The 15,705-nt window shown below is 30.0% G+C and overlaps 1 protein-coding gene across 1 annotated transcript; it reads left to right on the top strand.

The window, feature by feature from the left end:
• The first annotated feature begins 949 nt into the window (after positions 1-949).
• LOC142322856 (nucleolar protein 6-like) lies at positions 950-14,955 on the top strand. Its single transcript, XM_075361940.1, has 2 exons — positions 950-1,084; positions 14,198-14,955. Exons 1-2 carry the CDS (start codon positions 1,030-1,032, stop codon positions 14,359-14,361), a joined length of 219 nt encoding a protein of 72 aa, XP_075218055.1. The 5' UTR covers positions 950-1,029; the 3' UTR covers positions 14,362-14,955.
• The last annotated feature ends 750 nt before the right edge of the window (positions 14,956-15,705 follow it).

Raw genomic sequence — 15,705 nt, 5'->3', positions numbered from 1 at the left:
TGTAGGACTTTCCGGAACGCGGCTTTAGCAGCGTGATTTGTTGTTTTCCCGGAACCTCTAAAGTCGCGTGATTTTCCTGGAACGCTGTAGCCGCGTGACGGGAAAGTCCTACAGCTTTCCAATCCAGCTTTGAAAGAACAGCTTCTTTCAAAGAACTATGGAAAAAATTTCACGTTTTTTCTAATTCCTCTATGTCAAAATTTGATTCCATAGGTGATAAATAATTAACAAATAAATTATTAAACTGAATCTGTGATATCACCGAACATTGTACGGCATCTTACAAAAATTAAAATAAATAAATCTCCATTTCGCTTCCGCATCAAAAATTTCAAATTTCTTCTTCTCACAAAAATGTAATAAATTTGATGTACCGTGTATGTGCCATTATTAATGCCAAAAGAAGAATAGTAATAAATTTAAATAATAACCGACCTATCATCCAGGAATTTCTATATTTGAATCCTGATTCGGCTGGGCATTTTGAATTCACTATAAAGATTTCATATCAAACTCCTTTACAAAAGTTTCAAGATTATATAATTAAAAAATGATAACCGGAATAGAAATCGTAGATAAATCTAACAAAGGATTCAGTCACTGTTGCCAGTATGGTAAATTTATTTGATACCAACACAATGCTGAATTTTGTATTCTGCTATTCATTTATTTGTAGACATTATAAATACAATTTCTTCTGTTATTAATTCACTGAGAGGGTGATTTATATTTTAATTGAATATTTCCACATAACTTTGAAAATTGACAAGGTTTTTTTTATTTTTTTAGGATTCTGAACCTGTTTGCAAGTAGCTCTTTATTTTCTATTGATGAAAATCTCTTTATTTTTTATTATAACATATAATATTAAAATTCAGTCATCAAGAAATTAAATATAATTATTGCAAATTAGATAAAATATATTAACAGATTACAATTTAAAGTCGTTTTCTGAAAATTCAAGATGAACACCATTAAAAAATCAGCATTTCAGTAAAGGTGCTAATTAGATTTTTTTTTTTGTATAAGATGCTAATTAGGTCCAAACGATCCTATAGAATGAAGATTTTATCATATTTTAAAAGTAAGTCTTTTATAAATAATAATTTTTAAACTATCATTAATTTCTTAATTTATTGTTAAAATTAATATTAAAAAACTTACATAAAACACATGTACGTAAAACAAAAAAAAAACAAATATATATATATATATTATACATATATATATATTATAACATATTTATATATATATATATATATATATATATATATATATATATTGGTTGTGCATATGGATTTGCATTAGAAACTTGCTGAGGTTTGAATGTGGACGATGGTGAACGTAAACTATATGACTTACGAACCTGTACAGAAGAAAAAAAATTAATAATAAAAAGATAAAGTAGCTTGAACTTAAATCAAACAAAGAAAGAAAATGTCATTCATTAACAATATATTATATAGATTTATAATAAATATTTCTAAAACTTATTGATTTAAATTTAAACTACAAATAGGATTTATTGACCTGTGGACGTGCGGAATGAGCCGGAAGAGATCTAGAACGGTAACCAAGAGTTTTGACATCTTCTGGAGAAGCATACAACTTGGCACTATTGGCAGGGCGAAAACTGGACATGATGCCATCTGTGCCTATAAAGAAAACAACAAATTGTGTGCAATTTCAAGTAAAGAATAAGGAACTTACATTTACAAATAATTTATTGTAATACTAGGTCCTACCCAAAAGTTCCTGAAATGTAACATAGTCACATCATGAATGGGGCTCTTATTCACCACCAGCACCTTTAAATTAGTCCTCTTAAGAGCTCAGACACTGATTGTGGCACTTTTACCACAAAAGGAATACATCCTGAAAGTCTTTTTTGTTGAGTGTATTTAGCAGTCATTGCAAACATGTGGCTTGAATCACTTCTATCATATCAAACTGCCCCTCAACTTGAGAAAGAGAAGAAGTTGCACGGAGCCAAATCAGACAAATACAATGGACGAGGATAAACTGTCATGATACAGTAGATAAACTAAAAGCAGTATGTGATCTTGTACTGACATGGTGAAGGATTTAATTAATCCTGCTCTACTTCTCCAGACATTTACTAAACATATTCACCCTGAGCTGCCTTAAGACAGCAAAAGTAGAATTCTCAATTAATCATCTGACCAGGTAGTACAAATTCTATAAGTATTAAAGAAACAGATTAATAAAAAACGTGATGCTGCTCTTGACTTGACAGGGTTTTTGGCCTAAAGTAAAAATGGGTTCTTCCACTGGGATGACTGCTACTTAGTTTCAGAGTGATATCCCTGACCTTGAGACGATCTTAGAAAAAAGAATCTGGATCAACTCAGAACAGTTCTTTCAATTCAATACAAACATTATGTGATCATGTTTGTGTTATCACTCATAGGTCTGGAAACTTTGCAGCAATCCTTCTCATATTAAATTCTTATAACAAATTTCACTGACATATACCATAGACAATTCCATGATGTTACAGATGTTTTGATAGTCTCATACAACCTTCCACAACTGCATTCCATACAGCAATAACAGTTACAATTAGAAATATTGGTAGATGGTCCTTCCTGAACATTTACCAAGGTGAATGGGAATTTTTAGAACATTTAAACCATACAACTGTGTTTGTCCAAAAGTGCCATCACCAAATGCTTATAACAACATTTTATGCATTTCTGGAGCTATTTTATCAACTTTTAAAGAGAACTTGATACAGATGCACTGTTCTCACAGATCACCTACCGCAAAAAAAAATTACAATCACAAGCAAACAAGACTATGAAAAACTCCCTGCCAATAACAATCTACTAAGATTGAAGCCCTAAGCATACTGACTCATGAAGGATGTATTATGCTACTATAGCAGTGTTTGCTTATACTATGGCTTGTTAATTCACATAAAAAGAAGATAGTAAAATAAAAAACAAGAAATAAAGATAACTATGAAGATTTATGAGGAGAGCTGTAAATATACACTCGTGCTTGGTTATCTTAAGAATGAAGAGATTATATAAAACTTCAAAAGTTAAAATTTCAATAATTTTAATATAACTTTATAGACAATACTTGTATTTTTCAGTCATCATTCATTTCCTAACATGTGAAATTATGTTTTTCAACACATTATATATTTACATTACTTTCATTAACTTACACCCAATTAATCTATTTCTAATCTATGATTGTGATACATGCTGAACATCGATTAATTTAAAAAAGAATCAGGTTTAAAAATGAGCCAAGAATCCAGTCTTTATTACTTCTCACAGATCAGATATATATATATATATATAAACACAAAACCAACAACTTATTATATATATATATATATATATATACATATAGCCACATAAATATCATACATGGTTTCCATCCAAGCTCATCTTTCTTATGTACTAAAGCGTACTTATTCCACTTCATTTTGGATGAAGGAGACCTAAAGGAAGTAAAAGACAAAAAGAGGATGGAAGCTATATTTGCAAAACAGCAATTTTAAAATTCAAATATCAACTTAAAAATGTAAATAATTTCAATAATTAAATAAATCATAACTAAATCAACAATATACAATTGTTAAACAGCCCGACAATAAAATCTATAGAATTTTCAGATGAAACATTTTTCAAATTTCAAAACGTTTCAAAATCAATTTAAAACAGAAAGAAACAATTAACTGTTTTTGCTAATTCATAAAATAAATTAAAATAGAACATATATATATATATACAAACATAAAAAAAAAATACCAGAAAAATGTAAAGTAATTCGTGCACATACTTACAATCTTCCAAAAGCAAAATAACAGGAAAAAATTTGTGGACAAAGATTTGGGAACTCATCCATGAGGTCTGTCACCAAACAATTCATGAATTGCATGATGCTATTGAAATTGGTTATGTGACCAGCCAAAATACTTTTTAACTGGAAATTTCAATGTCTACAGTACAGCTGCAAAATTTGTCCCTCATCTCATGTCACTTGATTTAAAGCAATGTCATGTTTATGTGTCATGAGCTTCATAACACAGCTAATAATGATCCTAATTTCATCTCTAGGATCATATACAATCAAGAGACAAACTAATGGACATCACAGTAAATGTGCCTGCATTTACCAAAACCAAAGGTGTAGCAGGTAAAATCTTCAAGAAAATGCATACTCAGCTCATGACATTTTTTTTTCAACATCAAACGTACTGTTCACTGAGAATTTGTTCCTGCTGTTGATAAAATGAATTTTGACTTTTATTGTGATGTTCTGAAATGCTTAAGATGAGCATGATGAACAAAAAACAACAGAATTATGGAAAAAACAAAATTGGTATTTGCACCATAACAACGTGCCTGTGCATACTCCCTCAGAAATATATGGCAATAATTTATTGTGGGTAAGTTGTCTAATGTAATATCTGTTTTAAAATTAGACATCAATTATAAAATCTTTTGGTATTATTGAATACCAAAAGATTTTAATGTTGCTATTGAGTGACATTATAGTTGTTTGGTTTTCTGAAATGAATGCATGAAAGAAAAAAAACTTGCCAATCTGTAAGGCGAGTTATAACATTTCAGCCGTTCATCTCAGAGTCCTGTGTTCAAATCCTGGTCAGGCATTGCATTTTTCATACATTACAAAATTCCATTTCCATATTCCCATATACAAGCTTCTATGGTGAATTAATTTTTCAAGCAGAAAAAATGTAATATTTCAAACTCTCTTTTTCTGTTTAGCCACTGGAACCACAATAAGGCATTACTTCACAGGATGAATGAGGATGATATGTATGAATGTAAATGAAGTGTAGTCTTGAACAGTTTCAGGTTGACCATTCCTGAGATGTGTGGTTAATTGAAACTCAACCACCAAAGAACACCAGTATCCATGATCTAGTATTCAAACTCATATAAAAGTAACTGCCTTTACTAGGATTTGAACCTTAGAACTCTCAACTTCGAAATCAGCTGATTTGCGATGATGAGTTAACCGCTAGATCAGCCCGGTGGGATGGAATATTTCAAACTGGAATAAAAGAAAAGTCAAGAAAGGAATGGCAAATAAGATTTAAGCATAAAGAACAGTGAAGTCTAAAATGAGTGAAGTGGAACAACAGTAGTTAACAAACACTGATTTTTAACTTCACTCAAAAGTAATTTCATAAAATGGGAGGAATGAAACTGAATAAAAGACCACATAAACTAAATTTTTATTCATTTTTTGAGGCAAGTTTTACTCATTCTGAAAACTTGTATTCCTATACTCATGAATAACCTACCCCTCCCCAATAATTAAAAATCTATCACTTAATAAAGGAACACAAAAGATAATAGAGGTTCTTGAGTCTATTTAACTTGGTTTATCTACTTCCAGTAGATATTTTTTCTTCATTAAAAATTTAAAATTCTATTGAAAAACTAACATTTTAAATTGTCTAGTCCATGGGTTCTCAATCTTGGGTCAACCCCCCTCCCCAGAACAGGAGTGTATGAGAATTTCAGGAGAGGCATGGTACACTGAGAAAAAAGTTCTTGGTTCAACAAATTTTTTTCTCAGTGTAAACAATGAAAATATACATAAATTAGTCAAACAATTAAAATGTGTAACAAACACAAACCGCTCATGCACAGCCGCAGAAAATTAATTTCTGCAAACAGTAATCTCCATCACCGCTAAAACTAACTGCGTTCAGGCACACATCTTATTTACACTGGCCTACACCCAAATACTCCATCATACTCCACGATCTCCATCATCATTTTATCTAACTGCATTCATACACACATCTTATTTACATTGGTCTATACCCAAATAGTTTGCTCTGATACGACTAGATTCTGCATCTCTGTTGGAAGCAGAAAAACAGTGTTTCTAGAGAAAACTCTACCATGGTTAGGGTAATTTTACAACCGATGGATGGCTACACTTCATAAAACAGATGACTGATGACTGTTATTGTGTTCCAGTTGTTTGTGCATGGTAGTACTAAATAACCCACCAGGGTGGTCTAGTGGTGAACTCATCATCGTAAATCTGATTTTGAAATCAAGAGTACTAAGATTCAAATCCTAGTAAAGGCAGTTACTTTTATATGGATTTGATTACTAGATCATGGATACCAGTGTTCTTTGGTGGCTGGGTTTCAATTAACCACATATCTCAGGAATGGTCAACCTAAGACTACATAACTACACTTCATTTACATTGATACATAACACCCTCATTTATTCTGTGAAGGTATTAACCTTCCTTACAGTGGTTCCAGAGGCTGAACAGAAAAAGAAAGTAGTACTAAATCATTACCAAAGAAAAGAGTGTACAGTGATGACTATATAAGGTTTGGTTTAATGCACATTAAGAAGAATGACTGTCATTTAACTCAGCGTGTTATTTGTCACAATGATCTGAGTAATGATGCAATGAGAGCAGGAAATTTAGAACGCCATTTGACTACCAATCACCCCAACCTGAAAGACAAACCAAGGAAGCTTTTTAATGGCAACAGGTACTCGATTAAATGAATGAATCGAGATTCAACTGAAAGTTTTCAAGTGGAGAACCAAAAAGGCCATTGAAGTTCCTTATACGCTTTCTTTGCTTATAGCAAAAGATATGAAACCACATACCATTGGTGAGACATAAAAACCATGTTTACCAACTGCATGCAATACTTTACTTGGAGAGGAAAGTTGCAACAAAATTGCAAAAAATTACTCTCAAATGACATAGTGAAACATAGAATTGATGAGATAGCACAAGATTTAAAAAAACAAGTAATAGAAAAGTTAAAAAATCTCCTTTCTTTTCTCTGCAATGTAATGAGACAATTAACATTTCAAATCATTATCAGTTGTTTTCCCGTAGATATATTGACAGAAAACACCTTTTTTTTTTTAAAAATTTTTTTTCAAACTCTTCAGACAACCACAAAGTCTGAGGATGTTTTTCTATTCTGTGTAACTTTATGACAGCTAATAATCTTCCTTGGGAGAACGTTATTGGAATATGCATTGATGGGGCACAAGCCATAACAGGATGCCGTTCTGGATTTCCTTGTGCTTAAAAAAAAAAAAAAAAAAAACAGAACCTTCACATCATTGGATCTCATTTCATCAATCACAGATAAGCTTTGGCTTGTAAGAGTATGCCTGAAACACTTTATACTGTTTTTAAGTTTGTAATCAAAATAGTAAACTTTGTCAAATCTAGTTCTCTGAATACCAATCTTTTTGGGGCTTTATGTTATAAATTGAATAGTGACTAAACACTCTTCTTTACCATACTGAAGTTCGTTGGTTCTCAAACGGTAATGTGCTTGCTAGACTGTTCAATCTGAAATCAGAAGTTGAAATATTTTTGATGAATTCAAATGAAGAGGTAATTTACAAATGAGAAATGTATTCACCACTTGGCATATTTGTCAGACTTCTTTGAATTGATCAACCTTTTAATTTGAAACTGCAAGGACAGAAAAACAATTTGAAGACTTATGATGCAGTAAAAGGTTTCATGGAAAAGACATCTTTGAGGCAACATCGCCTTCAGAACTCAGAGCCCAACTTTTCAACCTTTCCATGTCTTAATGACCTTCTTGATGATATACAAAATCTTATATTAAATTTGAATACTTCTATACTTTGTAAAGACATGGGTGCAGTACATTCAGCGTTACTATTTTTTTATTGCAAAGCAAGATGGTTATCACGTGGAAAATTTTTGCAATGTGTTTATGAATTAAGAGATGAAATCACCATTTTCCTAGAAGAGGAAAACCAATCGGAAGCCGAGAAGTTTCAAGATGGTTTATTTGTGATGGAATTGGCTACTTGGTTGACATATTCGAGAAATTTACCTTGAATCTTCAACTCCAAGGAGCAAATACATGTGCATTGGATAAAGTTAGTGCTTTTTGTAGAAAATTGGAGCTGTGGAGCAGAAATTTAAAACAAAAAACCTAGAAATGTTTGCAATTGTGGATGAATGTTTTAAAACTTACAAGGCTGAAGAACATGTGAAAGTTGTTTTTGTAACCATTGAAAATCATCTAGCCATGCTGGAAAAGAATTTTAAAAAGTATTTTCTTGCTGACAACATGATAGCAAGTTACAAGTGGATTGGGATCAATTTCAAAATACTTCCGAAGAGCTCTCAACTGCCGAAGAAGAAATCTTCATAGACTTCAAGTGGCAAAATCAAAAGACAATTTAGTAATAGATCACTCTTTGAATTTTGAGCAAGGGTTGATGATGAGTTTTCTGCACTGAAAACAAGAGCATTTCATATACTATTACCATTTTCAACATCCTTCCTTTGTAAAACTGGATTTTCTGCGGTGGATGCTTTGAAGACAAAATACAGATCTCAGCTAAATATAGAAAAAGAACGCAAGAGCATGTCTGTTTCTAATTTTTAAACCTTTGTTTGAAAAAATTTGCTTTGCAAGACAGGACCAAGGGAGTCACTAATAATTATTAAACTTGTTTTTAATTTAGTAATTTAGTTTTTAATTTAGTTAATTATCAAATACATTGTGCAGTACTGATACAATCTTATTTATAAGTGTATTATATCAGTGTAAATGTGTATTTTATTATTTATTATGTTAGAATATACATTTTTGCCTTCCTTTTAGTAAATTAATAAATTTGTTTAATATTTTTTTTTTATATGCTGGTGCCCCCGTTTAGTGTTATCACACCCCCCACCCCTATGGGGACACGCCCCATAGACTGAGAAACACTGTAATAGAGGCTTATTAGATTTGTGAATCTGTTCCTTGATTTTTAAGTAAATCAAGAGGACTTTGAGTAAATGGAATTGTAGGACGAAATTGTTGTTGCAATCAACAATTGTTTTGTTAGTATGAGGATAGTATTTCTGGTGTTTAAAGATTCAATCAAGAAATGATCTGAGTGCATAGTCTAACTGAATTTAGTTATAGAAAGAGCTTTTATGTAAAACCTTCGATATTAGAGGAAGGCACAGGGATCATGCTACTGTGAATTACTTTGATAGTTGAGAGTTGTAAGTTATGGTAGGTAGGTGATCGTGGTTGGAAAAGGCCATATGAAGGCGATAGTAAGTTGTGTAAATACACTGATGGAAATGTCTGCTGAGGTATATGCATCAGTGCATGTGAGGTATCCTGACACATGCCAAAATGATGACAGTGCTGCGTTATCAAGTTTAGAGGGTCTAAAAGAGTATCTCCAATAAAGCCCATCATGGTTAGGCATGAAGGGGGTGGTGTGGCAATTGGGACTGTCACAAGATGATTTATTTATTTTATTTATTCGTTTAGACTTTTTTTTAGAAAAGTAATTTTTTTCAAAAAAATTGCTGTGAAAAATAAAGATGAAATGACCCAACAAAGTTGAGAAAAAACTTAAGGGGTATGAGAAATGAGGAACGTAATAACTAGAGATAGGGAAAAAACTATAGTAAATAAATGTGAGAAGGAATTGTTATCATTAAAGGGAGAGAAAGATAAAAATAAAATGATATAAGAAAGATAAGAGGAGAAAGAAGAGAGATAAAACATCTGGAATGCTAACAACAAATTTGAATGCTATCATTGTAATTTGAATTACAAAGTCTTTTAGCACTTAGTAATACAAACAAATAAATATGAATATATTTTAAGAACTTACCATTAGAGCCAGTTACATTAGAATGCTGATCATCTGTACCATTTGTTGGTTCCTTCAGATCAACCTTAACAAGAGCTGAAGGAGGTGGTGGTGGAGGGGGTGGGTGATTAGGAGGTGGCAATGGAGGCCGTAATTCTTCTTGACTTCGGTGTGCTCGTGGTACTGTAGCACCTGAAGCTGCAACTGCACCAGCCAAATCTGGTGTACTATGGAATTCACGATGTAATTCCGGTACTAAGCCTATTCCAGCCATGCTGAATCTTACCCTTACGTTTGACTAAAAAAAGAAATAATAAAAAAAGTGCAGCATTAAATACTTTAATAAATAATAACCAACATAATTATAATTTTAAAACAATCTTATTTAAAACAAAATATATATCTTTTAAGTCAGATAACTTTCCTATAGCCAGGAAACTTAAGCCTTTAAGTCAGGAAATTTTATTCTATTGAGGTATCATGATTTTCTGAAAAGAAAGAGCAGTAGTTTATTTACTATCTAGTAAACTTAAATTCATTTAATCCAATCCAAAGATATCAAACAAAGCAATAACTAAAAAAAAAAAAACCAAAACATTAGGCTTATTACCCACAATCCTGACTGACCCAAATATATAACCAAAGTGACATAGTGACATACTAATATAATGGAATCATCTAATAAATAAAAGAATGAACTTTCAATGCAGAAAATGTTAAAAAGAAATAAGTGTTTTTTGTACCCACACTTATATGTTCCTTAGCTGGAACAAGAATAAATACCAAGAGAAGGTACTTAAGTTTCCTAAGAGAGCTTAAATTACAAAAAAAAAATTTACAGACACTTAGGGTAAAATTTTGAAATACAGGACCCATAAGATCCATATCCCCACCCCCTTGACCAATGGGACCAAAACTAGATGGCATCAATGTTCCAGATATCACCATCATGCTAAATTTCATCCAATTTGGAAATATCTGGCAAAAACCAGCTAACATACACCCTTCTGCAATTTTTCAGTACTAAAATTGTGCTTTTTTAGTTTTAGAAGAAATCATGAAAAAAATAAAGATTTACAAAAACCCCGACAAGAATATTTTTCCTTATATACTACAATAAATAGCTATACAATATAACTTTATACTCAGGAAAATAAAGTCAAATTTTTTTTTAATTACATCCACAGTAAACCACACACAATAAACCACACACAAATAAGAAAATGTTTTTTACTTCCTTAAGTAAAGGAAGTATTGTGATCGCGAAAAATTTCGGTTTTCAGATTTCAATGGAAATAACAATTTTGATCATCCCTGAATCCATTTTGACTAGTTTTGGCATGACGTCTGTACGTATGTATATATCTCACATAACTCAAAAACGATTAACTGCAGGATGTTCAAATTTTGGATTACTGTTGTAACATCTAGTTGTGCACCTGCTCTTTCGATTGCAATCTTCTGAACCAAAAGAGTCCAAAAAGCACAAAATCCAAAAAAAATTCTGATTTTGAACTTTTTCTTAACTTCAGTAATAAGCCCTCATGGAGAGCTTTTCAATGATATATCATAAGCGGTACTTATTTTCACTGGTTCCAGAGTAATAGCGAAATAAAATTTTAATTAATGAAATATTTGAATTCAAATCAGACTTCATCTCCTTTTTTTTTAATTTAAATATACTGATTTATTAATAATTATTAACCTATGATTGTAAAAAAAGTTTTACAATAAATAATAATTCAACAATAACAATAAAAAAAAAATATGAAAAAATAGCAGAAGTTATTAATGAAATAAAATTTTATGTGCTTTCATTTAAAAAAAAATGTGTATATGTAATTTAATAGGCATATAAGGAAGTCATGTGGTGTCCATATCAGATTTTTTTAATGTTCAGAATTAAATCAGTGAATTTAAAAAAACTGAACAGAGTGAATACATTAATATCATATTTTTTTTCAATCTAAATAATCTTAAATTAAAATTTAATCACTTTATCTACATAATAATGTTTATCACAATTAATTAGTAAAAAAAATATACCTTTCCTTTGTTGTGTTTCATTTCAGCAACACTGGCATAAACACGAGGTGTTCTTGCAGGTGAAGAAGGTTGTGACTACCACCAGTTTGTGTACACTACAATATAAAAATATATATATATATATAAAATACATAAAAATTAATTATTTATTTATTTAACAAGTTAACTATTTACATGTAAATTGGAAAACAAGATTATACTCAAAACCATCAACAAAATAGTAATTTGAATTGTTAAATAAACACCACCAATAGACAACGAGAAATGAATGTAAAAAAATAAATAGATGAAGAAGAAATAATACATAAGTAATTGATAAATAAACAGTACTTAGAAAACTCTACAAAATAATACATTTTTAACTAGTTAGAATAAGAGTAAAAAATGAAAACAATTTGTCATTTTAGGTAATCCTAGTAGAAAGTGTAAATTTACCCTAAAAACATCTAAACCTTAAATCTGCAACTCAGACTGCCCAGTACAAAACCTCTTACATATTTTTCTAAAATATATTAGATACTTCAAAATTTATCTCAAGAAAAATAAGGGCAGGTTGAACCTTAACAAATCTAAATATCCCTGCCATGAACAAAATTGAAGAGGATGATCATGTAATTTTTAACAAATTTGAACTTCAAACAGACTATAGATATTGGTCAAATATCACTGTTCTTCAATGAAGTTTCTGCATGACTACTGATAAAGCAGGTTTTTAAAATAATCTAACTCCTGTTTATTATGTACATTTTTTAAAACCATCATTTCTAATAAACTAATTTTGTGACTAGTTTCCTAGTAATACTGAGCTACAACTAATCTCTCTGGTATTTTATAAATACTTATAATGAGTCAAGTGCTCCTTCATTTATTTTATCTTCTACCTATTCATAAGTAAGAACTTTTATTTTGTTTTTAATAATTTTTTCATATACTTTTTGTTATTTGTAGATGAATATTGTACAGAAAATCATTTAGCATTCAGTTTTCATTAACATAGATGAATTTTATAAAGGAAATAATTTAATATTCTGTTTCTATTAAATTTAAATGTCAAATTTCTTTTTAAATTATACAATAAATTACACATTTCATTTTTTTAAAATTATACATAACACACTTTTAATTAAAAGCATATTTAAGATTTAGCAGAAATATCATAACCATGTGAAGCTGTCATCATTAGCATCATTTACAAATTAGACTGAATATTCTATAATTCAGAGTGTCTGTCTGGAGAACAACTTTTCAATAAAAGAACTTATCAACCTGAGTTTGAGGTTATATGTGGAATTTAAGTAGTTTTTCCTAGAATAACACTATTAAACACATCACTGACATCAATAACTACTAAAGAACTTCTCCACTGACAAGAAGCCAATCTGATGCAGATTGCCAATGAATGAATGAAGAAAATCAACATACAACCACACAAAGCATGTTAGCAGACAATTCTCTCTCTCACTCTCATTATCTCTCAGCCAACTTTGAGTTTATACATTGAAATCACGTATCTTGGAAACAACTAATTTTCTACTGAAAACAATTTATTCATGAAACGTTTTGCACCCCATTGCATTGTATCCACAATGAATATGTATGCCAATTTTGAACTTGACAGATTATCAGGAAATAGAGAAAAATTAAATGACAGTTTTTCCATCCCTTGCTAATAGAATGACAGACATGAAGAGTAAGTTAAATAAAAGCATATAAAAATACTTTTAAAAATTCTAAAAGTATTTTAAAATTATATATATCAAAAAATTATAAATAAATATAATATAATATTTATATTTAAAATTTGTATATATATACACACATTATTATATACAGAGTGTCCCATATAAAACGGAACCCAACCTTATATTGGTAGGTATTGAAATAATAAAAAGGCATGTGTAAATGTAAATGTAATTTTTATTACCATCCATTACCTTACATTTAGAGTAAATGTTGGAAGTGGCCGCCATCTTCTTGAATACAAGCTTCAATTCTTTTTACTGCGTTTCTTGCAACTTTTTTCAAAGTTTGTGGCTGGATATTTAATACAGCTTGTTCAATATTGACTTTCAAATGTTCAAGTGTTTGTGGTTTGTTGCTGTAGGCTTTTTCTTTGAGGTAACCCCGTAGAAAAAAATCCGCCGCAGTCAAATCTGGAGATCTTGGTGGCCACAAGCCTCCACCGATAACACGATTACCAAAGAATTCCTCAAAGAAATCAGAAGTTGAACCTGCGTAGTGCAATGTCGTACCGTCATGTTGTAGCCAGCAGTGTCTGTCTTCCTCTTCCAAGAGTGCGATGAACTGAAATAAAATATCCTGATATCGTTCTTTTTTATACACAGCCTTTAATTCCCAGGATAGTCCTCTCTGATGTTACAGAACCATCAAGTATCAATTTTATCTATTGGAACATATTTTTTGTATAATTTTTTTATATTACGTTTTAATGTAAACTTCATGTAAGTTTGTTTCTTTTATTTTAGCTGTTATTCAGCTTGGACATTCAAGTAGATGGCCAGCAAATGTTGAAGCTATTAGGAGAATTCATGCAGCATTTGTTATTGAAATAGCCAAGGCATTAAAAGAACAGTGCAATTTGTTAACACAAGTTTTCCCTGATCATGTAAGAATATTCAAAGTAAGTTAAAAAAGTAGTAATGAGAAGTTACTATAATTAAGGGATGCTAGAAAAGGGACTTTAATTGTTGTATCTCCTTTTAAAACTAATGTTATATATTCATTCTGTGTCATAGAGTGGTAATATAGAATATTTCATATTCTTAAAATTGAAGTATATTCTAAGACATTATGTTACTAAAGATAAGAAAAATCCAAATGTTGACAAATTAAGATTTTATTTTTATGTACTTTAATATTAAATTGCATTATTTAAATTGTTCCTGTTATATGTTGAAACACATATATTTTCTAAATGTTAGCTATGATGTCAGCCAAATTTTTGTCCTGTTTTTATTATCACATGATGATAAAAAAATATTGTTATGAATTTAACAAGTTTTGTTTTATATATTGTAATGTTTTATACATTTCTGTTTATGCTGTGGATCATGTAAAATATTAATTTATTAATATAAAGTTTGTGATAATTTCTGGAATTGTTATGTTTTCTAATTTATGGATCTGTAAATACGAAACTAATATTAGTTTTAGTAAACAATTAATTTTAGTTTTTTAGTTTGATTAATTAACTATTTAGTTTATTTCTTAATTTTTGTACCAGTGGTGTTGAATTGATTAATTAAGAGAACAATTGGATTAAAATTTTATGTTATATTTCCTTCTCAGTTGCATTTATTTTAAAGTTATTTATTGTATTTAAAATGAATTATCTAATAATATGCAAGCAGCGAAAACATTTAATAAACTTGGTTGTGACGTAAGTGTTCTGCATCCTCCAACTTGAAGCAGCATTTAAAAGGTTTAGAAATATCACACTGTACTGATTTTCAAGGAAAAATTCATTGTATTTCAAATTTATATGTGTTAAGGATGTGAAGCAATGATTACTGGAAGTTGATTTCATTTCTAACTTGTAAATCATGATCAAAATCACAATTTTATCTGTAACTGGTTTGTATCTTTATTAGTCACAGAAATAATAGATCTGGATACTGAAAAAAAATTATTGAAATGTATAATTATAAACATTTTCAATTTAATTTGGAATATATTACTTTTTTATGAACATTTTATTACTGCTCTTCATTTAATACATCTATTTTGTTGATTATTTTTCATTTTTTACTGGAATCTGTTTGTCTTTTGCTAAGCTTTTCCTATATTCTTAAAAAATCTTTTAAACAAAAAGTGATTCTTCCTAAGAATTTATGAATTTTCCTTACAATTTACAAAGACCTTTTTTATGGTTAGATGTATGAAATTTTTAGTCTTTTTAGTTCATCATACGTATTTATTTGGAATTTTAGAAACCAAAAAACACGTGATTTTTTTTACTGTAAGCACTCTTTTT

Source organism: Lycorma delicatula, chromosome 4, assembly GCF_047948215.1.
Source record: "Lycorma delicatula isolate Av1 chromosome 4, ASM4794821v1, whole genome shotgun sequence".
NCBI classification, from domain to species: domain Eukaryota; kingdom Metazoa; phylum Arthropoda; class Insecta; order Hemiptera; family Fulgoridae; genus Lycorma; species Lycorma delicatula.
Note: the sequence above shows the minus strand (reverse complement) of the source record. Positions and strands in the feature narration are given on the sequence as shown.

Excerpts from the sequence above, each read along its gene's own strand:
- LOC142322856 (XM_075361940.1), top strand. The coding sequence starts at position 1,030 with ATGCTAATTAGGTCCAAACGATCCTATAGAATGAAGATTTTATCATAT. Across the intron at positions 1,085-14,197 it reads GATTTTATCATATTTTAAAA|CTGTTATTCAGCTTGGACAT; the intron begins GTAAGTCTTTTA and ends CTTTTATTTTAG.